The sequence below is a fragment of the Panthera tigris genome, chromosome E3 (genome assembly GCF_018350195.1).
Source record: "Panthera tigris isolate Pti1 chromosome E3, P.tigris_Pti1_mat1.1, whole genome shotgun sequence".
Taxonomy (NCBI): domain Eukaryota; kingdom Metazoa; phylum Chordata; class Mammalia; order Carnivora; family Felidae; genus Panthera; species Panthera tigris.
In genome coordinates, this window is record NC_056675.1 from 9,374,738 (window position 1) to 9,399,823 (window position 25,086).

General features: G+C 47.1%; 1 protein-coding gene across 5 annotated transcripts in view; it reads left to right on the forward strand.

The window, feature by feature from the left end:
- Positions 1–25,086, forward strand: part of STYXL1 (serine/threonine/tyrosine interacting like 1) — a 73,360-nt gene that overhangs the window by 24,950 nt on the left and 23,324 nt on the right. For all 5 annotated transcript variants that reach the window (XM_042970818.1, XM_042970817.1, XM_042970819.1 and 2 more), the window contains exons 3-6: positions 2,601–2,662; positions 6,187–6,322; positions 11,471–11,616; positions 20,757–20,902. In XM_042970818.1, the coding sequence (XP_042826752.1) occupies positions 2,601–2,662; positions 6,187–6,322; positions 11,471–11,616; positions 20,757–20,902 (490 nt within the window). The remainder of the gene's footprint in view (positions 1–2,600; positions 2,663–6,186; positions 6,323–11,470; positions 11,617–20,756; positions 20,903–25,086) is intronic.

Here is a 25,086-nt window from a genome sequence, read left to right on the forward strand (position 1 = left end):
AGCCTCTCCAACTGTCCTCATCCCCCACCAGAGTGGTGTGTGTGTTATTACTGATGAACCTACATTGATATTCTGTTATCACCTAAAGCCCAGTGTTTACATTTAGTGTCGTACATTCTCTGGGTTTTGGCAAATGTATGACATATGTGCATCATTACAGGATCCTGGATTTCACTGCCCTAGAAATCCTGAGTGCTCTGTGTATTCATCCCTCCCTCCCCACTGACCCCTGGCAACCACCAATCTTTTTATGGTCTACACAGTTGTGTGTTTTCAGGGATGTCCTATACTTGGAACCATACAATATATAGCCTTTTCAGACTGGCTTCTTTCACCTCTGCATGCATTTAACTTTCCTCCATGTCTCTTCCAGATTTGATAGCTGTGTGTGTGTGTGTGTGTGTGTGTGTGTGTGTGTGTGTGTGTGTACGTGTGTGTACGTACGTCCAGGCACGCATGCTCAATAGTGTTCCATTGTCTGGATATACCCCTGTATCCATTCACCTATTTAAGGAAATCTTTGCTTTCAACTTCTGGCAGTTATGAAAAAGCTGCTATAAACATTTGTGGTTATAAACTTTTAACTAATTTGGGTAAATACCAAGGAGCACCATTAGCTGGTGAGAGTATGTTTAGTTTTGTTAGAAACTGCAAACTGTCTTCCAAAGTGAAGGGCCATTCTGGTTTCTACCAGCATTTGGTGCTGTGTTTTGGATTTTTTTTTTAATGTTTATTTTTGAGAGAGAGAGAGAGAGAGAGAAACAGAGCACAAGTTGGGGAGGGGCAGAGAGAGAGGGAGACACAGAATCTGAAGCAGGCTCCAGGCTCTGAGCTGTCAGCACAGAGCCCAACACGGGGCTTGAACTCACAAGCCGTGAGATTATGACCTGAGCCAAAGTCGGACTCTTAATCGGCTGAACCACCCAGGTGCCCCAGGTTTTTGACATTCAAATAGACAAATAGGCGTGTAAGGGTATCTCACTGTTTCAATTTGCATTCCTTTGACATGATGTGGAGCATCTTTTTCTATGTTTATTTGCCACCTGCACATCTTCTTTGGTGTGCTGTGTCTGTTCATATCTTTTGCCCATTTTTAAATTGGGTTGTTTGTTGTTGAATTTAAGAATCATGTTTTGGGGGTTCCTGGCTGTCTCAGTCAGTAGAGCAAACGACTCATGATCTTGGGTTTGTGAGTTTGAGCCCCACGTTGGATGTAGAGATTACTTAAAGGATATTTTAGGGGCACTTGGGTGGCTCAGTCGGTTAGGCAGCTGACTCTTGATTTTGGCTCAGGTCATGATCTTACGTCATGAGTTTGAGTCCTGTGTCAGGCTCTGCACTGACAGTGCGGAGCCTGCTTAGATTCTCTTTCTGTCTCTGTCTCTCTCTGTCTCTCTCCCCCTCTCCTGCTCATGTGTGTTCTCTCTCTCAAAATACATAAACTTAAAAAAATAATATCTTAAAAAATGATGTTTTGGATAACAGTCCTTCTTAGAATTTATACATAAGACTCCGTTCCTGTTCCACATTCCTCCCAACTTTGAGGGCATCAGTGTCATACCTTCTGCAGGGACATTTAGAACCTCAGTTCGTAGGTTTTAGAGTCTGAATTTGGGTCTCAAATTCCATGGAGCATTTGGGATGAGCTCACTCTGGCTTTGATTTTCCCCCTTCCCACTTTTTTGGACCTCAGAGAAAACTTCCCCTAAATCAAAGATACCAAGGCTCATTGCTTAAGGGGCTGTGTGGGTGTGGGTCTGATGGGGCAGGAGAGGCATGCAGGCAGCCTAGAATAGAGGAACTACAATTCCTGTCACCTCACTGTCCAAACAAACACATGTTGCAGATGGTGCAAGTACTCTAAGTAGTTTGGTCATATGCAAATACAGTTATTAAAAAACACTTTTCCTGGGGCCCCTTGGTGGCTCGGTCGGTTAAGCGTCCGACTTCAGCTCAGATCATGATCTCACTGCTTGTGTTCGAGCCCCGCGTTGAGCTCTGTGCTGACACACAGCTCCACAGCGTAGAGCCTGCTTTGGATTCTGTCTTTGTCTCTCTGCCCCTCCCCGGCTCAAGCTCTGTCTGTCTGTCTCTCTCAAATATAAATAAACATTTAAAGAGAATACTTTTCATGGGGTGCCTGGGTGGCTTAGTCGGTTGAACATCTGACCCTTGATTTTGGCTCAGGTCATGATCTCATGATTTGTGAGTTCGTGTCTGGCATCACGCTCTGCACTGACAGTGTAGAGACTGCTTAAGATTCTCTCTCTCTCTCTCTCTCTCTCTCTCTCTCTCTCTCTGCTCCTCCCCTGCTTGTGCATGCACACTGTCTCTCTCAAAAATAAATAAATGTTAAAAAAAAAAAAAAGACTTTTTCCCCTCCGGGCACCTGGGTGGCTCAGTTGGTTAAGTGTCCGACTTCAGCTCAGGTCATGATCTCACGCTTTGTGGGTGTGAGCCCGACATCGGGCTACCTGCCAAGGGTGTAGAGCCTGCTTCAGATCCTCTGCCCCCCTCTCCCTCTGCCACTCTCCTTCCCCTGCACGTGTGTGCTCTCTCTCAAAAACAAACATTAAAAAAAAAATACTTTTCCTTTCCAGATGTGCGTTCCAAATGGGAGTATGACGAGAGCCATGTGATTACAGCCCATCGAGTGGAGAAGGTATAACCGGCAGAGTCAGAATGTGGGGCGGGCCTTCACTCAGGATCCGTCTCTGTCCTCCGTCATCCCGACCACATCCTCCACCCTTGACTTCCAAGTTCGTTCCTTCTTTCCCTGGTGTCTCCTCTGTCTGCCTGGTTCAGTTTCATTTTCGCCAGCTGCTGTGTGAAGACAACCCCTGGTTTGTCCTGGGTCTGCTTCAGATCTGTCCGTGTACCTTCTCGTTCAGAGATCTCACCCAGGCTTCCAGTTTCGACTACCCATCCGCGATTACCTGGGCTGTCAGTTTTACCTGTAAAATTTTGTCTGGAGAAACTGTCCCCTCCCCTTCCCACTGCCGCCCTGCGGGTGTATACTCCGTCTCTGGCCCTGTGCCCTGTACCTCGCCAGAGTGGGCCCTGCCTCGGGCATTTTTCCGGGTTAAGCTCACTGCTTGGGAGTGTAGCTCAGCAGTAGAGTATTTGACTGCAGGGTAAGCTTGCGACCTAACACCCTCCTCTCCCCACCCCTACCCATCAGTATCTGCTTTTTTTTTTCCTCCTGGGGTTGTCACTTCTCTGGCTCCATACTCTAGCTCTTAGTCCCCATTTCAGAATATTCTCTGCCTTCTGCAGCCTGTCCAGAGCTCCTTCGGGATGATGTATGGCTCCACTCTCAGATTTGCATAATCTTTTGATTCTGGCAGCTCCCTGGGTCTGAAAGAGACCTCCTCTGGGCCTCAGCCAGGCTGACGCCTCTCGGCTCCCCTCCCCAACTTTCTAACCAGCAGCCCCAGCAGGACACACGGCCCCCAATTCGGTGCTCATGGCCTCCCCCTCCAGCCCCCTCGCTGGGCACACAGGCTTCTACTCTCACCCGGTCTCCCAATGACCTTGCCCTCCCGTGTTTCCTTGGTTCTCAGACGCACATAAGTCCCCCATATTTTAACACTGCCGAAATTGGAACGTGTCCTACAGTGGATTTCCACTTTAGTATATGTGCTGCCGAAGCGAGCACATGGATTTCCACTTTAATGTGGCAGTATCTTTTCCCCCGAAAAGTGGATGTGGTGGATATCTGTTCCTTTTCTGTTGCAGCACCCCCACCCTTTTTTGAGGGGAACTCTTCCTGCCCAAATCACGGGTGTCTGGTGATAGGCCCTAAACTAGTATTCAGATCCAGGCCTCAGTGATTGGCCATGGGCCTAGGATGAAAAGAGCAAAACGGAGTTGTGATCGGAGAAGCAGACTCCTCCTCTATTGAGCAGTTGAATTTTGGGGGGTGGGCGTCTGGGCGTCACTGGTGGCTGTGTCACAGGCCTCAGGAGCACGTTGTCTGAGAAGGTGAGGTCTGTGTGCAGGGGGAGTGGAGAGGAGCACCTGAGGGGGAGGTCTGGGCTTCAGAGCCCTGGTTCAGGTTTTCCTGGGGATCAGTTGCTCCCCACCCCTGCCGGATGTGTTAGATGCCAGTAAATCCTTCCTTGGATGTTCACTCCTGACGGCAATGGTGATCAAATTAGTGGTGTTGACAACCAACAGTGTCTTTTTTAAAATTTTTATTATTTAAAAATTTTTAAAAAAGTTTTTTTCATTAAAAAAATATTTTTAACATTTATTCATTTTTAAGAGCTGGAGAGAGAGCATGAGTTGGGGAGGGGCAGAGAGATACACACACAGAATCGGAAGCAGGCTCCAGGCTCCGAGCTGTCAGCACAGAGTCCGACGTGGGGCTCGAACTCACAAACCGCGAGATTGTGACCTGAGCTGAAGTCAGATGCTTAACCAACTGAGCCACCCAGGCACCCCAGAAACTTTTTTTTTTTTAATGCTTATTTATTTTTGAGAGAGAGACAGAGACAGAGTGTGAATGAGGGAGGAGCAGAGAGAGAGGGAGACACAGAATCTGAAGCAGGCTCCAGGCTCTGAGTGGTCACCACAGAGTCTGACGCGGGGTTCGAACTGACAAGCCGTGAGATCATGACCTGAGCCGAAGAGGGACACTAAACCGACTGAGCCACCAGGCGCCCATAACCAACAGTCTCTTAATCTAGGAAATCCAGTTCTCATGGCCCCCTGAGCACACTGCCTCCAGAACTTTTGCTGGGAGCACAGGGATGTATGTGCCAGCTTTGCTAATCACTGTGTCCCAGATGCTCAGTCTGGTCCCTGGCATCTGGGATGAACTCAACACTTGTTTGTTGACTAAAATGAACACCTGGAAGTATGCCTTCTGCCTGGAACATCCCCCCCACCCTTGTCCATCTGGCAAATTTCCCCTCGCCCTTGCGGTCCAATCGCCAAACCTCCCTGCCCTCCACGGCCTTTCTGAGTCTTCCAGGCTGACACGGCTGTTTCCCTTTGCCTTTTTGAACCTCTGTATTCCAGAACCTCACACCGGGTACGTGCAGAGTGGATCCTCAGTGAATACTTAAGTGAAAGGGCACATGAATGTGCAGCCACATCTCTCCTGCTCTCCCGCCTGCTCCAGCCTCCGTGGGCTCTCCTCTCCTTCCTCTTTGCTCGTGTCTTCTCCATCTCCGGAAACCCCTTCCCCTCATTAGCTGTCCAAACCCTGCTGGTCCCCTGAGCACTCGCTCGCTCTCCTGGTGCCTCCAGACAAATGTGATTCCTCCCCTCTCAGTCCCAGACAACTTCCTGGTCTGTCCCTCCACGGGCCTTGCCTGACTGCCTTCAGGTAGAGTCGACGTACACTCGCCCTGTTCCACCGGCAGGTCCTCGTCTGGCCATCTTTGTCAATCAGACCAGGTCCCAAGGGACAGAGGCAGGCTCGGGATCCCTTAAGCAGTGGGGGCCTTGGGGGAGCACTACGAACGAGTGAAGACTAACTTCTCAGCCGGTGCCCAGCCAGACCTCCTCGAGCTCTGGAAACCCTTTGGCATCCTGGGCATTGTTCCTGCGTCCGTTGTCCACCACCCTGGCGACTCAGCGGCCCCCGACTACTCATGACATCCTGGTTCCTGTTTGTCCTTTCCTCTCTCTGACTGGATTTATAGCCACAGGCCGGGCACTCTTCTAGAATCAGGGTACATCTGCAACCACAAAAAGGCAGAAGTTCCCACTCTCAGAGAGCCTACACTCGAGCGTACAGTTGGCCCCGTTATAGCCACTTGCTCTTGACCTGCTTATCCAAGCTCTCTGCTTACTGCCCTTTCTATGGCAGATTTTGGATTTGGCCACCACTGCCAATGACCGTCCCCCATAGAGGGTGTCATCATCCTGGCCAGGGTCGCTTCAATGGCAAGCGTGCCAGGCCGCCTAGCGGGCTGCGGGGCCGGTCAGTGGACCAGCACTTCTCCGGTCGGGCGCTGTCTCTGGTCCGCTCAGCTGTGGTCAGCTATTCACAGCAGCGCACGTGGGTGCGGAAGGCGCTTGGAGCTCTGCAAACTCTCCGGTCCCTTCTCGGTGCTTCCGTGCCTGTGGGTGTAGTCAGGGGAACGGCACGGTCTGACCTCCGGTGCTGGTGTGCAGGGGGCGTTTGCTCAACTGAACCCACCTGCCCACACACCTGTCTTGTGGTTTCTGTAGAAGGCGAGCAAGTATCTTCTCCCGGAGTCTGTGGATCTGGAGTGCGTGAGATACTGTGTGGTGTATGACCACAACACCAGCACCCTGGAGATCGTCTTAAAAGAGGAGGAAGGTGACAACGGTGACGACGGGCCGGGTAGGTCTTGACAGGGAATAACTTCTGCCGCGTACTGGGAACCATACCAAAGGCTCTCCCCGGGTCGACGCCTGCAGTCCGCAGAACATCCCTGTGAGAAATGGGCACGTCAAGAACGGGGGTGGGTCTGGCTCAGGTTTTCCCTTCCTCACAAGACGATAGGCGAGGCTGCCACAGTGTCACAGATGCTGGCAGAAGACCCGAGGCTCCTGAGTCGAGTCGACGGACTTCATGACTCAGAGCAGTGAAAGTGACCAGAATGTCCCCATTCTCTACGCTGGTGCCCAAGCCCCGACTCTCACAGGGTGCCAGGAGGGAGGGCCGGGTAATAGCCACCTACACGGTGGCTTGTGTTCCAGGAGAACTCTGAGCTCAGGGGCCTGAATCTTTGATAATGGGCAGAAAGCCTGCCCGCCCCTGACTTTGGAGGGAGAAGCCATCTGTCTTCCAAAGCCGTTTGATATACAGATGTTCTTGAAAAGCCAGTACCTTTGCTCAAAGGACACGTAGAAACGTGAGAAGCTACAGAGAATGGTTTCCTAATAGGTAACATCCCCCATTTTATAGAAGGGGAAATTGAGGCCCAGAAAGGTACGTGCAGTAACTCACTCAAGGTCCCACACATGTTGAGTTATTTATTCCCACATAACGAGTTAGCCCCCAATTTGGTAGCTTAATGAAGCAAAGGTTAATTAATTAACCAGTACCAGGTTCCGGCACAGGTCTCTCCCGAGATCGCAGTCGAGATGCTGGCCAGGGTCGCTGTCATCTGAAGGTGTCGCTGGGCCAGGACGATGTGCATCTGAGGTGTCTCACACAGGTAGGGCCAGGAGGCCTTCGTTCTGCGCCACCTAGACCTCTCCATTGGACCGCTTGCGTGGCCTTGCGACATGGCAGCTGGTTTCCCCCAGAGTGGGCCATCCAAGAAGGAGAGAGAGCAAAGGAAAGGCACATGCCTTTTATAACTGACTCCTGAGACTTCCAAGGTCACTTCTGCCACATTCTGTTCATTAGAAGGAAGTCACTAAGTGCAGCTTACTCTGGAGGGATGGAGAATCAGACTCAACCTTTATTTATTTTTTTAAAATTTATTTTAAAGTTCATTTTTTATTTATTTTGAGAGAGAGATAGAGAGCAAGCAGGGGAGGGGCAGAGGGAGAGAGAATCCCAAGCAGGCTCTGTGCTGCCAGTGCAGAGCCCTATGCGGGGCTTGAACTCACAAACCGTGAGATCATGGCCTGACCGAAATCAAGAGTCAGATGCTCAACAGACTGAGCCACCCAGGTGCCCCTCAACCTTTTTTTTTTTTTTTAATGTTTATTTATTTTGAGAGAGAGAGAGAGAGAGAGCACGTGTGAGCAGGGAAGGGCAGAGAGTGAGGGATGGGGCACAGAGGCTCTGTTTCTTCTGGCTCAGCTGCGAATAGGTGTGGGTGTTTCCATGGCCCCGGGGCATTCACACCACAGTGGTCACTAGGTGGCGCCAGGCTTCCACCTTTAATAAAACCAGTCTTCTGGAGGTCCTTAGTCAGGAAATTGTGCCCTGTTCCCCCAAGCTTATCTTGTTGGGTTCCAGTCTGCAATCCTAAGATTGCGGGCTGGACCCTAAAGCCATAGGAAATGGTTGTCAATAAAGATAACCCCCTCTATGTTCTATAGCTGACCTCACCTTGCCACGGGACCCCCATTCTCACTCCTTAGGAAACCACAACCACAAAACAACACAGCAAGACCTCAAACCGCACGCACACGTATATCTACACCTTGCCCAGTCAAGGCTCGTTTCTCCTTTAAAATGGCATCTTTCAGGTGAACGCAGTCTTTGGGGTAAAAGACCATTTCGAGGTTTCTCTCACGATCCCTTTCCCCTTCCTACTGTTAAGCACGCACCTCCCCACCCCCTCCAAGGAAATCTGTTTGTGGGTGGAGTCTCCATCACACATCCTAGAAGCAGGGGTCCATCTCTCCTGCCCTCCTGGTGAGGTGTAGCTCACCTGTGCGGCCTGTGGCCACGGGCCTCTGTCCTTGCTGTGTCTGTGGCTGACATGTCCCCATCTAGTGTGAGTCATGAGCAGTTCCCTACCCCCAGCTCTGTGCCCTCCTTCTCAGGCTTTCCATGAGTGCTGCTGGTCCCTGGGCTGTTGCTACTTTTCTCCTATCCAGCGTTAGGTTAACCACCCTCCTGTCCTGCTGTGGCAGAAATGGGGCACAGGTGGTTTTTAGGACCCCCCAGTTCTTGCAGATGAGGTGTTTTCACTTTCTCAGCTGGATCTCTTCTTAGGAACCAAGAGTACCTTTCCTTGTCTTGGCCTCTGCGGTGGGTTCTTTCTTTCTTTCTTTCTTTCTTTCTTTCTTTCTTTCTTTCTTTCTTTCTTTCTTTCTTTCTTTCTTTTTTAATATTTGTTTTATTATTTTGAGAGAAAGTGAGTGGGGAGAGAGGCAGAGAGAGAGAGAGAGAGAGAGAGAGAGAGAGACAGAAAGAATCCCAAGCAGGCTCCACACTCAGCATGAAACCCGACATGGAGCTCGATCTCACGAACCATGAGATCATGACCTGAGTCGAAATCAAGAGTTGGGTGTTGAACCGACGGAGCCACCCATGTTGCCCTGGGGCTCTTTCTCTAAACTCCTTTTACCAGGCCAAGGACAGCCCCCTTCTTGTAGGAGAGACATTTCCCTTATGTTAAACCATCCTTCCTTCCTTGTAACATGTGGATTACAGACACTCCCCACCCTTGCCCAAATTGGGCTCTTGATATGTGTGGGTAGAGTTCCCTGGGCTGGGGCATTCACAACCATGGGGGGAAGCTTTGGGAATTTTTTTTTTTTCTTCCTCTCTCAACACAGCCTGACTTTCAAGCCAATTGTCCTCGTGCTGAGGACCAAAAATAATTGAACTTAAAGCTCCCTGCTGAATGGAAAGCCCCTTAGCCTGGAAGTCGTCCCGGCGTTTTGAAGCAGTGGGTGCCCAGTTCAACATGTATAAAGCCTCGTGTCCATGGAGAACTGAAGGTTAATGGGATTAAAAATGAATTTAAGGTTTTAAAAATATTAACCCCATGGTATCCATGGCTGGGTAGCCTGGGCCCCTGGCTATTCTCATGGCTCTCCCCTGGAATCTCTAATTATTCTCCTGGAAACTGGCCTTCTTCCATTGACCCCATGGCACCCCAATGGATAGGCCTCCAGCCAGTCATGTGACATTGGCGGGGGAGCAGCTGTCTGGTTTAAAGGCAACAGCAGTGTGTCTGGGGACTCCCCTCTCCTAGGCCCTCTGACCCTTTAGCCATTATTCAGCCTCTCGCTCAAGAGGGAGATGGTGTTGAGACACCCAGCATTCTGGTTTCCAAGCCCAGCCTTCTAGGATAGGGTTTGGCCCCTGTCTTGCCAGCTACAGGTTCTTTAGATACAGTCTCTCCCGACAGGTCTGGAGGCCATTGTTGGGCTCAGCAGCCCCTGCTGGAATTGGCTTTCTCTCTTTGGACAAAGGTTCGATATAGAAGCCCGAGTCTGTGCCCTTCCCTTTCTCCTTTAGCTGGCTCTCCAGAGTCTGCTGCATGGTATTTCTCTTTAAGGCTCAGATCCTGGCCTTGGGATATCTTGGCTTAGCCTTAATTATGTAAACTTCCTGCCATACCTATATCTATATCTATATCTATATCTATATCTATATCTATATCTATATCTATATCTATATCTATATCCATGCATATGGTCTCCTGGTGATTCTGTGGATCAGCGAGGGCATTTAAGATGAACACATTGTCAAAACCACAGTGAGCTATCACTTCACACCCACTAGAATGGCCACGATCCAAAAGACGGATGCTAAGGAGCATCAGTGAGGGTGTGGAAAAATTGGAGCACTCCTGCTTCACTGGTCTGAGTGTAAGGTGGTGCAGGTGCTGTGAAACAGTTTGGTATTTCCTTCCAAAAGTTCATTGTAGGGGCGTCTGGGTGGCTCAGTCAGTTAAGCGTCTGACTTTGGCTCAGGTCACGACTCATGATTCATGAGTTTGAGATTCATGATTCATTGAACCCCGCATCGGGCTCTGTGCAGACAGAGCCTGGAGCCTGCTTTGGATTCTGTGTCTCCCTCTCTCTCTGCCCTCTCCAGTTCATGCTCTGTCTCTCTCTCTCAAAAATAAACATTAAAAAAATTTTTTTTAAAGTTCAATGTAGAGTTACTGTATGGTTCAGTTCTTCTCGGTACGTACGTGAAAACGTGCCCACAGAATCTTTTGTGCCAGTGTTCACAGCAGCACCATCCGCAATAGCCAAGATGTGGACATGGCCCTATGTGCATTGGCAGATGAATGGATAAACCAAAAGGCGGTAGAGTCACATGATGAAATAGCATTCAGCCCTAAAAAAGAACAGAGTACTGGCCCACGCTACAACATGGATGAAATTTGAAGATCTTATGCGGGGCGAAAGAAGCCAGACCCAAAGCACCATTTGCATGATTCCCTTTACACAAAACGTCCAGAATGGGCAAATCTGTAGAGAGAAATTAGATCAGTGGTTGCCTCGTGCTGGGTGTTTGAAGGGAAATAAGGAGCGAAACCTAACTGGTGCAGGAGTGCCTTTTGGGGGATGATGGTTGCACAACTCTGTGAATACCCTAAAAACCATTACCTTATACACTTTAACTAGGTGAATCGTCTGGTATACGATAAGTGTTGTGTGTATATATTAGAGAGATTTCTCTGTTAAATCATCTTTCCTTGCAATAACGTGGGGATCTATACAATTTAAGAGTTTACAGAAAAGAAGCATCAACTTAATTAGTAGCAAGTGGCTTTGTAAATTTTATTTTTTAATGTTTGTTTTTGTGAGAGAGCGAGTGAGCAGGGACAGAGAGAAAGAGAGAGACAGAATCCGAAGCAGGCTCCAGGCTGTCAGCACAGAGCCCAACGCAGGGCTCAAACGCACTAACCACAAGATCACGACCTGAGCCGAAGCTGGACACCCAACCGACTGAGCCACCCAGGCGGGCCCCTTAAATTTTAGTTATTAACACTCCTCTCCATTTATATTTGCTCAGTTTCCTAGACCGCTGCTTTTCCAGACAGGTGACCATTTACTGGAGCTCAGGGTGAATGGTGCGCACACAGGGGACATTCACCTCTTTGGTCTCTGCTCTTAGGACTGGTGCCTGGCGCTGCCGTTGAGTGTGGCAGAGCCCTGGCCAACCTCACCCGCCACCCCGTCTGCATCCTGAGAGGAGGCTATCAGGGCTTCTCGGCCATATACCACTTCTTCCGGACGCAGAAGATCATCTGGATGCCACAGGTAAGGCAGGGTATCCAGCACAGGCAGGCTCAGGTGGGAGCCCGGTCTTCCCCAGGGGATGGAGGGGTAGGGAGCTGGGGTAGAGGAAAGAGGAGGCCGGTGACAGGGAAAACGTAGAAGGGATGTAGGAGTCTGTGCTTGGGAAATGAACTTGGGGCAGCAGGAGGTCCAGGCCACTGTGACGAATTTATCATTGCCAGGTTCAAGCCAGAGTTAGTGTGGTGTGTAAGAGGTGGGGCCCGTCCAGAGTGGAGGGATCCCTGAGGGGAGGGGGCTCCAGGTGGTGGGCCATCACCAAAGACCAGCAGGGGCACCATGATTTGAGGCTGCCTCTCCATTGGCAGCTGTCTGGACCCACAAGCCCTGACTGGTCCAGAGGACCCAAGAAAGGGTGAGCTAGCATCCCTACCTATGAGGAGTTCTTGGCTAGCGGGGGAGACCAGGGGCACCCTAGGTATCTGGAGCCTCCAGAGGCACCTCCTAGAGCCAAACCGGAAGGAGGAGGAGCTGGTGAGCGGGAGAAGTAGATACAGGGGTGGCCTTGACCTGCAGGCCGGGGGCGGGGGGGGGGGGCGGGGGGGCTGGTCCCTGGAGGGCAGTGTCAAGCTTATTGGAGGGTCTGAAGACAGTGGAATGTAAACATTCCGGGGGTGGGGGGGGGTTTCCTTCTTTCCGATAATTGCCTTTAGCTTTTTGCCCTTAGTGTCTTAGGCTGATTCATAAATTCTGGCCACTTCCAATCTAATCCTAAAATGATTGGGGAAGTGTGCATGTAAACTGGATTTTTTTAGAGATACATGGTGAAATATTTATGGGTAAAACAATATAACGTCTGGAACTTCCTTCAGAATAATCCAGGGTGGGTTGGGAAGTTGGTGAGGGAATAGAGAAAACAAAATTGGCCACTAGTTGGTCATGTTTGCAAATGAGTGATCTTCACAGGGGTTTATGATGTGCGTCTCTGCTCTTGTATATTTTTGAAATAATTTTTAAAAGTTTAATGTTTATTTTTGAGAGAAAGACCGTGGGGGAGGGGCAGAGAGACAGGGAGACACAGAATCCAAAGCAGGCTCCAGTCTCTGAGCTGTTAGCACAGAGCCCATTGCAGGGCTGGAACCCACGAACCATGAGATCATGACTTGAGCCGAAATCAAGAGTCGGACACTCAACCGACTGAGCCACCTAAGGACCCCTGAAATAATTAAAAAAAATTTTTTTTTAATGTTTTATTTTATTTTTTGAGACAGAGAGAGACAGAACGTGAGCAGCCGTCGAGGAGGGCAGAGACAGAGAGGGACACACAGAATCGGAAGCAGGCTCCAGGCTCTGAGCTATCAGCACAGAGCCGACATGGGTCTCGAACTCACAAGCCTTCGAGCTGTGAGATCATGACCTGAGCTGAAGTCAGCTGCTCAACTGACTGAGCCACCCAGGCGCCCGTGAAATAATTTTTTTGAAGGAGAGTAAAAAGATTCAGTCCAGTGCAAGCTAGGCTCGTGTACCATTCCAATCTCAGATCTGGATCAAATCTCAGTTCTTCCATCCCACAGAGCTGGAAGACAGTCTTCGGTTTGTGGGGGTGGGAGTCGCAAGGGGGGTGGGTTAGCTATAGGGACCTCTGTTCTCTGCCCGGCTCCTGGGCCTGTGACTGTGGTGCTGGGGGTCCAGAGTGGGACCCGTCTTGTCGGACTGGCTGCCCTCAGTGGTGGGGAAATGCCTCCTCACTCTGGCCCAGCCTTGTTCTGTCTGTTGCCGGTGGCCTTAGCTGCTGGTTTTCCTGGGACCTGGTTCAGGGGGCCCATTTATTACTAAGGATCTTTCAGAGAAACCCCGCTGAGACCTCCTGCCAGAAGCACCCCCAATTCCTTGTTTTCCTCTGGCAGTCCGTGACCCCTGACCATGTCCACACTCCTTCACCTGAATCCCTGAAGGAGCCACAAGGGAGTGATGGTAAGGAAAGAGACCCAGGCCGACCTTGCTGCAGCTGCTCCTTATCTTGACTCAGCTGCCCCAGCCAGCCTGGGCACAAAGGCAGAGACTCCTGTCTGAGGTTGTACGTGTTCCCATATCCAGGCTATTCACGTCTACCTGCCCTCCTTCGTCTGACGTAACCATGGTTTGATTTTCAGCTCACCAGGTGTATAGCCCGTCTCCCCATCCTGCCAGACACTCCTTGCTCCGAGAGGAGCCCCCCATTACTGGCCTTTTAGTGTGTGAAATAAGCATTTCTCTGCAAACATCACACTGCTGATAACTTACCCCCTGCCTTTTTTAAAAAAAAGCTTTAGTAAAGTATAACGGACATAGGATGAACTGCACATATTTAAATGTACATTTGGGGGGCGCCTGGGTGGCTCAGTCGGTTGAGTGTCCAACTTCAGCTCAGGTCACGATCTTGCGGTCCGTGAGTTCGAGCCCCACATCAGGCTCCAGGCCGATGGCCCAGAGCCTGGAGCCTGCTTCCGATTCTGTGTCTCCCTCTCTCTCTGCCCCTCCCCCGTTCATGCTCTGTCTCTCTCTGTCTCAAAAATAAATAAACGTTAAAAAAAAAATTAAAAAAAAATGTACATTTGGGTCAGCGTTGACATGTGTATACACCTGTGACTTGCCCTTGGCCCCAGTCTTAGCATAGATTGGGAAAAGGGGTGGCTGGTGGTGGTAGCTAGCAGTGCCTGCAGGGGTGAGTTCTGCCCCGGGATCTGTGGCCCTCTATAGAATGTAGGTACCTAGTATTTGTCCCTGTTTGGGACCTTCGTTAGTAATTCCTGGGCGAGGATGAAAGCCCCACTCGCCTCCTGCTTTGTGCTTTGATGTGCTATAAAGCAGGGGGGTGTCCCTGCTGCTCCCCAAGGAACTCCCAGGAGGGGTGATGGGAGCACTGAACCCCGCTTCAGACGCAGCCACTGGCAACTTCCTCTATTTTACACGTGGCCTCCCTTAAATAAAGTTTCGCTCAGAGCAAAAGCTTCTGGGACTAAAATGTGAAGACCACACTAGAGAGAGATGGTGGTGAGCCCGGGGTGGCTGGTGCCGTCAGATCGCACTTGAGAAAGATGGTGATTGCGGTGCAGAAAGCAGACCCGTGGGGGGCAGGTGGGTCTGGGAATGGCGAGGAGAGGGCAGCTTTAAGAAGCACTTAGGGGGCGCCTGGGTGGCTCGGTTGGTTAAGCGGCCGACTTCGGCTCAGGTCATGATCTCGTGGTCCATGAGTTCGAGCCCCGCGTCGGGCTCTGTGCTGACAGCTCAGAGCCTGGAGCCTGTTTCAGATTCTGTGTCTCCCTCTCTCTGACCCTCCCCTGTTCATGCTCTGTCTCTCTCTGTCTCAAAAATAAATAAACGTTAAAAAAAATTAAAAAAAAAAAAAAGAAGCACTTAGGCAGTGGCACTGATTAGACTTGGAGAGGGAGGAGGCGGGGGCAGGACACGGTGGGGGAGGGAGGACCCTGGAATAGTGCCCTGGTTCCCGGTGTGGGTGACAGGTGGGGGGACACGGGAGGAGGCGGCAGTGTGGGGCAAGGGCAGTGGGCTTCATTTGGACATCCTTGTCGACAGAGGTATCAAAACCATGTCATCTAGAATTAACATGCCCTTGCCCTTTACAGCACAGCGTGTTTTCTCCCTGCCACACGGCCACAGGAAAGGAAGCTGGTTTGAAAGCAGCGGGAATAGCAGACAGATCTGTGTCGTGTGTTCAGTGAGATTTTCCGGATGAAACTAGGAGGGTTTCCTTTGGCTCCAGCAAGCTGAGCATCCTGGGTGGTGTCAGCCCGGGCTCTGGGGAAGCCTTGGGTCAGTAGCAGGCCTGCCTGCAGGTGGAAGGGCCCCTCGTCCCTTTCACATGCTTGAGAATTGGCTCGGCTTGGTGTCTGCTCTTGGAGAAAGGTTTTTTGAGGCTGACAGCTTGGGAAGAATGTGGGTTTGCAGTGGGCTCACTGGGAGAGCTCGTGTGCTGAGGCCAGAAGGCTCTGAAGCCTCTGAAATGAACAGCCAAGTAGCCTGCGGGACTTAATGATGAACATTTTGGGTGATGGTGGGGTTCGGAGCTGACGGCCAAGAAAGAATTCTTGAAGGAGTCTTTGGTGCAAAAAGGTGATTTTATGAAAGCACAGGGACAGAACCCGTGGGCAGGAAGAGCTGCACTGGGGCTGTGCAGAGTGACTGCCTGTATCCTGTGGAGGTGGGGGAGGTAAAGTCCAGAGGAAGTTTCTTAAAGGGATTTCCATATGCCAAAGAGGATTAACAGATTACTGGAGCCCTAGCTATTTTCCAGCTAAGGTTGTTTTTCCCTCTAGGAAAGCATTATCATTAAGATAGCAGGGAGTTCTTGGGGATTAGGCGATTCATGAGATATTTGTAAACTGATGGAGATGCTATCAGTTTAACCATTTGTTTCCTGTCCTTTCCTTTGTCCTTGGGCAGCCGGGAGTGCCTCAGGAATGTCACACATATCCCACCTGGAGGGTGGGGAGGTTGTGCTAGCTCGTGCTTGGTGCTTGGTCGGTGGCTTGCCTTATGGTCCCTCATCACTTAATGTTATTTCTTTCTCTTTTTAAAAAACGTTTGTTTATTTATTTTGAGAGAGAGAGTGAGCATGCCTGCAAATGGGGGAGGGCCAGAGAGAGAGGGAGAGAGAATCTCAAGCAGGCTCCATGCTATCAGGTCAGAGCCCGACATGGGGCTCGATCTCAATGAACCATGAGATTAAGACCTGAGCCGAAATCAAGACCCTTAACTGACTGAGCCACCCAGGCGCCCCAGATGTTATTTCTGAGTCCATCTTGGGGCCAGAGGCATTTTAGAGCTAGGTTTGACCTTTGAAATTACATAGATCAGCATTTCCCGTGAAACACTCATGGAAAAAAGGGACCTCTAAACAGATCATATTGGAAACAATAGTGTATACAATGCTAGTGGGTTTTGTCTGTCTTCTTGACATTATGCCTGGGTTTTATTTTACTAAATATCACAAGTAGATTTTCAACCCATACCAACAATAAATATGTAGCTACTGTATTATTACAAGCATCTGAGCTACAAAAACTCAGCACAGGGAACCACTGGGAAGATTTTCAACAGTTCCCTGGAGGCACATTTTGAGAGCAGTCTTAGACTGGCATGCTTTATTGGCTGTTTTCCAACTAGTTTATAAATTAGCATTTGATGACAATTTTTTTTCTAACCATTTTCTAACACTCTCGTCCTCTTTCCTTGAAACAGATTTTGTAATTTTTTTTCAGTCAGTTTTATTGTGATATAATGGACACAGAGACTGTGTCAAGTTTAAAGGGTACAGGGTGTTAATTCGACACACGTGTATATTGTGAAGTGGTCACCAAGTGGGGTTAATCATTACCTCAAAAGTAATTACCATTTTTTGATGTGGTGGTGAGAACACTTAAGATCTACTCTCCCAGCAACTTTCAAGTACGATACAGTATTGGTTTTTTTTAATTATTTTTTAATGTTTATTTATTTTTGAGAGACAGAGAGACAGAGCCCAAGTAGGGGAGGGACAGAGAGAGAGAGAGAGAGGGAGGGAGACACAGAATCCTAAGCAGGCTCCAGGCTCTAAGAAGTTAGCACAGAGCCCGGTGCGGGACTTGAACCCACAAACCATGAGATCATGACCTGAGCCAAAGTGGGACACTTAACCGACTGCGCCACCCAGGTGCCCCTGTATTACAGTATTGTTAACTAAAGTTCCCATGTTGTACATTAGATCCGCAGAATTTGTGCCTCTTATATCTGGAAGTTTGTACCCTTTTGACCAACATCTCCCATTTCCCTACCCCCCAGCCCCCTGCAACCACCATTCCACTCTCTGTTTCTATGAATTTGGCCATTTTAGATTCCTCCTCATAGAAGTGAGATCAGGCAGTATTGGTGTTTCTCTATCTGACTTACATGCATACCTTGGAAATACTGTGGGTTTGGTTCCAGACCACTACAATAAAGCAAATAGTGCAATAAAGCCAATCAGATGACTTTTTTTTGGTGTATATAAAAGTTCTGTTTAGACGATACTGTAGTCTATTAAGTGCACGATAGCATTACATCTAAAAAAAAAAAAAAAAACCAATGAATGTACCTTAATTAAAAATACTTTATTACTGGGGAGCCTGGGTGGCTCAGTTGGTTGAACATCTGACTTTGGCTTAGGTCATTCATGGTTCATGGGTTCAAGCCCTGAATCGGGCTGTCTGCTCTCAGCACAGAGCCTGCCTTGGATCCTCTGTACCCCTAGCTCTCTGCCCCTCCCCCACTTGTGTGCTCTTTCTTTCTCTCAAAAATAAACATCAAAAAAATTTTTTTGAAGTACTTTATTACTTAGCAATGCTAGCCATCATCTGAGCTTTCAGTGAGTCATAATCACTGATCAGAGATCACCATAATACATAGAATAATAATGAAAAGGTTAGAAATTTTGTGAGAGTTACCAAAATGTGATCGAGAGAAGTGATCAGATGCTGTTGGAAAAATGCCACTGATAGACTTGCCCGATGCAGTGTTGCCACAAATGTTGTTTGTAAAAAGAAAAAAAAAGAAAAGAAAAAGAAAAAGGCAGTATCTTTGAAGTAAAATAAAGTGAAGCATAATAAAAGGAGGTATTCCTGTGTTTCACTTAGCATAATGCCCTCAGGGTCCACCCATGTTGTCACAAATGGCAAGATGTCCTTCTTTCTCGTAACTGAGTAATACTCCGTTCTGTATACATACCACGTTTCTTTACCCATTCATCTGTCGATGGACACGTAGGTTGTTTCTGTGTCTTGGCTACTGTGGGTAATGTTGCAAGGAACATGGGAGATATTCCTTTCTCAAAACAGTGATTTCATTTCTTTTGGGTATATACCAAGAAGTGGGATGGCTGGATCATATGGTAGTTCTAGTTTTAAGTTTTTAAAAAAAACTCCATACTGTTTTCTATAGTGACTGTAATGAGTGGATTTTTTTTTTTTTTTTTAATCACAGGACTTTCTTGAACCTTTACTTGGTAATGTACACTGTCGATTTCTTTTTTTAAAATTTTTATCTTTAACATTTATTTATTATTGAGAGAACATGAGCATGGGAGGGGCAGAGAGAGGAGGAGACACAGACTATGAAGCAGGCTCCAGGCTCTGAGCTGTCAGCACAGACCTGACATGGGGCTCGAACTCACAAACTGCGAGATCATGACCTGAGTCGAAGTCAGACACTTAACCGACTGAGCCACCCAGGCACCCCTCTCTCTCTTTTTTTTTTTCTTTTTTTTTCTTTTTTTTAGCGTTTATTCATTTTTTGAGAGAGAGAGGGAGGGGGGAGAGAGAGAGAGAAAGAGAGAGGTGGGGGGAGGGGCAGAGAAAGAGGGAGACAGAATTTGAAGCAGGCTCCAGGCTTCCAGCTGTCAGCACAGAGCCCGACAAGAGGCTCGAACTCGTAAACCATGAGATCATGACCTGGCCAAAGTCGGATGCTTAACCGACTAAGCCACCTAGGCACCCCTGTACATTATCAATTTCTGAGATGGGGATGTCAGGTACAGCTTCCCATATGTACTTGATTCTCTGAAGCTTTTTTCATAGTGCATTGCGAAGGGACCACTGTTTCCTAGAACATGCTTTGGGAAATGTAGGATCTTTGTTTTTCAAAGAAACCCCAATTTTTCATATCATAACTTTGGACCTGGAATGCAGTGAGTCTCCATTTAAGTGGTGTCCTGTTCTCCCTACCTGTCTACATCAGAACTCCTCAGAATTTATTTCCTGATGACAAATAGGCTCTATGTGGGTAGTTTCATTCTTTTTTTAAAGAAGGTATTAAAAGTTTGGTGGCCTCCAAAAATAATAGGATATAATTATAATATACAGTTATATAATTAAAAGGCTATCCTTTCAGTAATTATATAATTATGATATATTATAATATAAGGCTGTCCCCTCTCCCTATCCTACTGGGCACACCCTGGATTTACACAGTTCTGCGTCAAGGGGGATTAGACACCAATTTTCGTGCACCCAGAAAAGTGCACACAGGTGCCGTGGGGGTAAGTGGGATGTTGGTGTTCAGATGCAGTGTGCTGTACAATGATTCAGTGGCTCCGCCCATCTCTTACTACCAGCCTTCTAACTTCTTTTTTTTTTCTCCTTTTTTTTTTTTTTTTTAAGGAATCTTCCCTTCTTTTTTTTTTTTTTTAACGTTTATTTATTTTTCAGACAGAAAGAGACACAGCATGAACGGGGGAGGGGCAGAGAGAGAGGGAAACACAGAATCGGAAGCAGGCTCCAGGCTCTGAGCCATCAGCCCAGAGTCCAACGCGGGGCTCGACCCCGCAGACCACGAGATTGTGACCTGAGCCGAGTCGGACGCCCAACCGACTGAGCCACCCAGGCGCCCCCCAGCCTTCTAACTTCTTATTCAAGTTCTTACTTGTCAGTCTCTCTGAATGCCCACATGTCTGTCTCATTCACTGTTCTGGATTATCTTTTTTTTTTTTTTTAAGTTTATTTAATTTTTTTTTAACGTTTATTTATTTTTGAGACAGAGAGAGACAGAGCATGAATGGGGGAGGGTCAGAGAGAGGGAGACACAGAATCCGAAACAGGCTCCAGGCTCTGAGCTGTCAGCACAGAGCCCGACGCGGGGCTCAAACTCACGGACCATGAGATCATGACCTGAGCCGAAGTCGGCCACTTAACCGACTGAGCCACCCAGGTGCCCCTTTTTTAAAGTTTATTTACTTTGAGAGAGAGAGATAGTGAGCAAGCTGGGGAGGGGCAGAGAGGGGGGGGGGAGGGAGGGAGGGAGGGAGGGAGAGAGAGAGAGAGAGAGAGAGAGAGAGAGAATGAATGAATGAATGAATGAATATCCCAAGCAGGCTCCATGCTGCCAGCACAGAGCCCAGTGTGGGGCTCAAACCCACAAACCATGAGATCATGACCCAAGCTGAAATCTAGAGTTGGACACCTAACTGACTGAGCCACCCAGACGCCCCTCTGGAGTATCTTTTTAAGTTTGTTTGCTAAGCCACATTTTGAGAGACAAAAAACAAAAACAAAAAAACCAAAATAAAAAAAAATTTTCTTCCCTAGGGAAAGAAAATACTATTATATTATTATATACCATACATATTCTCTATAGTACTTTCTCCTTCCTTTCAGGAACTGGATGCATTTCAGCCCTACCCTGTTGAAATAATTCCAGGTAGAATCTACCTGGGCAATTTCAGGCAAGCCTGCGACCCGAAAATTCAGAAAGATTTGAAAATCAAAGCACATGTCAACGTCTCCATGGAGGCAGGGCCATTGTAAGTAGAAATACTATTGATTTTTAAAAATTAAGTATGTATATAAGATTCCTGGTGCTGTGCATTTATAGAGCTGAAGGCTCTGGACTTACCATCATCTGTTCCTGGTTTATAGTCTATTTCCTGGCTTGGCCATGGCACCCTCTGCCTCTAACTGAGACTCAGTACTTGCCCTTTAAATCTCACCACAGTCAGGGGCACCTGGGTGGCTCAGTCAGTTAAGCGTCTGACTTTGGCTCAGGTCGTGATCTCACAGTTCATGGGTTCAAGCCCTGCATCGGGCTCTGTGCTGACAGCTCAGAGCCTGGAGCCTGCTTTGGACTCTGTCTCCTTCTCTCTCTGCCCCTCCCTCACACGTACTCTGTCTCGCTCTCAAAAGTAGACTATAAAAAAAATTAAAATGAATGTACTCATAAAAAAAAAAAAAAAACAACTCACCACAATTAATGCTTTCCTGGCATTTAGCATTATGGAGCAAAGTATCCTGTGTTGCCCTGCTTTGCTTATCTCAGGCCCTCTGAGAAATGACCCCCGTCTTAGTCCTTTGGGACTGCTATGGCAGAATACCATAGACTGATGGTTCTGGTGATTCATAAAACAAATTTACTTTCTCACCGTGTGGAGGCTGGGGAAATTCAAGATCAAGTCGATTTCATTCCTGGAGACAGCCTGCTTCCTGACTCATAGATACCCCTATTTTTACTGTGTCCTCACATGGTGGAAGGGGCAAGGGGGTGATCTGGGGCCTTTTGTACAAGGGTGTTAATCCCATCCATGAGGGCTCCACCCTCATGACTGATTTATAGTCTCACTTTTGTTTTAAATTTTATTTTTTTAATTAACATACAAATTAGCGTATAGTGTAACAATGATTTCAGGAGTAGATTCCTTAATGACCCTTACCCATTTAGCTCATGCCCCCTCCCATACCCCCTCCAGTAAGCCTCTGTTTGTCATCCATATTTAGGAGTCTCTTATGCTTTGTCTCCTTTCCTGTTTTTATATTATTTTGTTTCCCTTCCCTTATGTTCATCTATTTTATCTCTTAAAGTCCTCATAGGAGTGAAGTCATATGATAGTTGTCTTTCTCTGACTAATTTCACTTAGCATTAATACCTTCTAGTTCCATCCACATAGTTGCAAATGGCAAGATTTCATTCTTTTTGATTGCCGAGTAATACTCCATTGTATATATAGACCACATCTTCTTTATCCATTCATCAATTGATGGACATTTGGGCTCTTTCCATCCTTTGGCTATTGTTGACAGTGCTGCTATAAACATTGGGGTGCATGTGTCCCTTCGAAACAGCACACATGTATCCCTTGGATAAATACCTAGTAGTGCAATTGCTGGGTTGTAAGGTAGTTCTATTTTTAGTTTTTTGAGGAACCTCCATACTCTTTTCCAGAGTGGCTGCACCAGTTTGCATTCCCATTTACAGTCTCACTTTAAACAACCCCGAAATCCCAGACAAAACGTGAAAGCGAGGGCTTTCAGACAATGGCCAGCAGACAGCACAGGAGATTGATTCCTCAGACAAGGGAAAAAAAAAAACAAAACCCAGATGAGCCCCTCAGTTGATCCAGTGTATTGGTAGGAGACTGTTTGCAAGTCACAGTACAGGAAGGGGGCCAAGACAGATTGCGTCATTCTTTCTGAGTTGAGGGTACGAAGTTGAGAATTCAGAGAGGTCAAGCTGGCTAGAATTTGCGGGAGAGAACTGCATGGACAATAGAGAGCTGAATATAAAGAAAAGGTCTTGGGGCAGCTGGGTGGCTCACTCGGTTAAGTGTCTGAGTCTTGATTTCAGCTTAGGTCATGATCTCATGGTTCCTGAGTTCAAGCCCCACATCGGGCTCTGCGCTGACAGTGTGGAGCCTGCTTGGGATTCTCTCTTTCTGCCCCTCCTGTGCATGCACTCCCTGTCTCTCTCAAAATAAATAAGATAAACTGAAAAGAAAAAGCTCTTGAATCCCCCCGAGTTTTTAGCTGGATACTGCTAAACACGTGAATGTGAGAAAACTACTCAAGGCTGGGAGAAAAACCAATAGAAATGAGCTAACAGTACAATCTCCAGTACTGATCTCCAGGCCAGAGTAGTATGCGTTTCCAATCAGAGGAGACAGAACTGACTATATATTGGGCATCAAATAGAGCACTCAGGGAAGTATTGCCTCGGGGCGCCTGACTAGCTCAGTTGGTAGAGCATGCAACTCTTGATCTCAGGGTTGTGAGTTCAAGCCCCACGTTGGGTGTGGAAATTACTTAAAAATAAATGGTTGTTAAAAAGAAAAAAGTATTGCCTCAGTTGTGAGGCCTAGATTAGGGATGAAAAAGAAAATGTCTGAGATGAAAAATACACTGACTGGAATTAATGGCAGATAAGACACTGCAGAAGAAAATATTGGTGAATTGGAAGACATACTAGTAGAAAGTGTCCAAAATAAAACCTAGAGAAGAAAAAGAAAAAAAGAAAAACTAGAACAGAACTTCAGTGAGATTAAGAAAATTCAAGAGGCCAAACATATGTGTAAATTGGAATCTACAAAGGAGAGGAAAATGAGGAGACAGAACACATATTTAAAGAAATAATGGCCAAAATTTTTTCAAATTTGATAAACCATAAATAAAATTTACCACTAGAAATAATAATTATGTGGATACATATAAAATACTTTACCCATCACTTTTAAATCTCTTCAAAACATAATTGACCACAGAAAAAATAGTAACAATGTATTTTGGGATTATAACATATGTAGAGGTAATATGGCCCACAGTTTACTAAAGCAGGAAGAGGAAAAATAGAAGTATACACCTGGAAGATTCTTACCCTATTTACATGAAGTGGTACAATGTAATAAAAAGTTGAAGATGTGTTCTAGAAACTCTAAAGCAGTGACCAAAAGATAGAACAAAAAATAAAACAAAGAATTATAATGAATAAGACAAAGATACAAAGGAATCATAAAAAAATCAATCCAGGGGCACCTGGGTGGCTCAGTTGGTTAAGCGTCCAACTTCCGCTCAGGTCATGATTTCACAGTTTGTGAGTTCGAGCCCCACGTCAGGCTCTGTGCTGACAGCTCGGAGCCTGGAGCCTGCTTCGGATTCTGTGTCTCCCTCTCTCTCTGCTCCTTCCCTGCTCACATACTGTCTCTCTCTCAAAAATAAATAAAGATTTAAAAAAATTAAAAAAAAATCAATCCAAAGAAGGCAGGATGAGGGGAACAGAGAAGAGATGAGACCAATAGAAAACAAATAGCAAGATGATCATGTCAATAATGACACTAAATGCAAATGGTCTAAATACCCCAATTATAAGGCAGAGTTTGTAGGCTGCTTGTAAGAAACGTACTCTTTTTGTAAAGTTTAAGTAACCTCTACACCCAACATGGGGCTCGAACCCATGACCCCAAGATCAAGAGTTGCACGCTCTTCTGACAGAGCCAGCCAGGTGCCCCAGAAACATACTTTAAATACAAAACAAAGAGAGGTTAAAAATAAAAGGATGGGAAAAGACATTTCAGGCTAAGATTAATTAAAAAAAAACACAACTTTTGGAGCGACTCCATTATTAGATAAATTGACCTTCACAACAAAGAATACTACCACATAAAAATTCCCCTCATTTCATTAAGGGAAGGTGGTCAGTTAATCTAGGTGCTAGATTCTAGAGAATCCACAATTATTTTTTTAAATTTTTAATGTTTATTTATTTTTGAGAGAGTGAGAGAGACAGAGCGTGAGCAGGGGAGGGATAGAGAGAGGGAGACACAGAATCCGAAGCAGGCTCCAGGCTCTGAGCTGTCAGCACAGAGTCTGACATGGGGCTCAAACTCACAAACTGCGAGATCATGACCTGAGATGAAGTTGGATGCTCAACCGACTTGAGTCACCCAGGTGCCCCAGGAATCCACAATTATTATCAGAGATTTCAACATCTCTCTTGACAGACAGACAATAGGTTATAATTTTAAAGATTAGAAGAGCACTACCATCCACATTTACCTAGTTGACGATTATAAGGCACTCTACCCAATAAAAGTAGTGTTCTTCTGGTCTTTGAATGTGTTCTATAGTACACATTCTTTTCAAGGGAACATGGAACATTTTTGCCAAGATAGAATATTCTGGGCATTAAAACAAGTGTCAAAAGACAAATAATTTGTTATAAAAA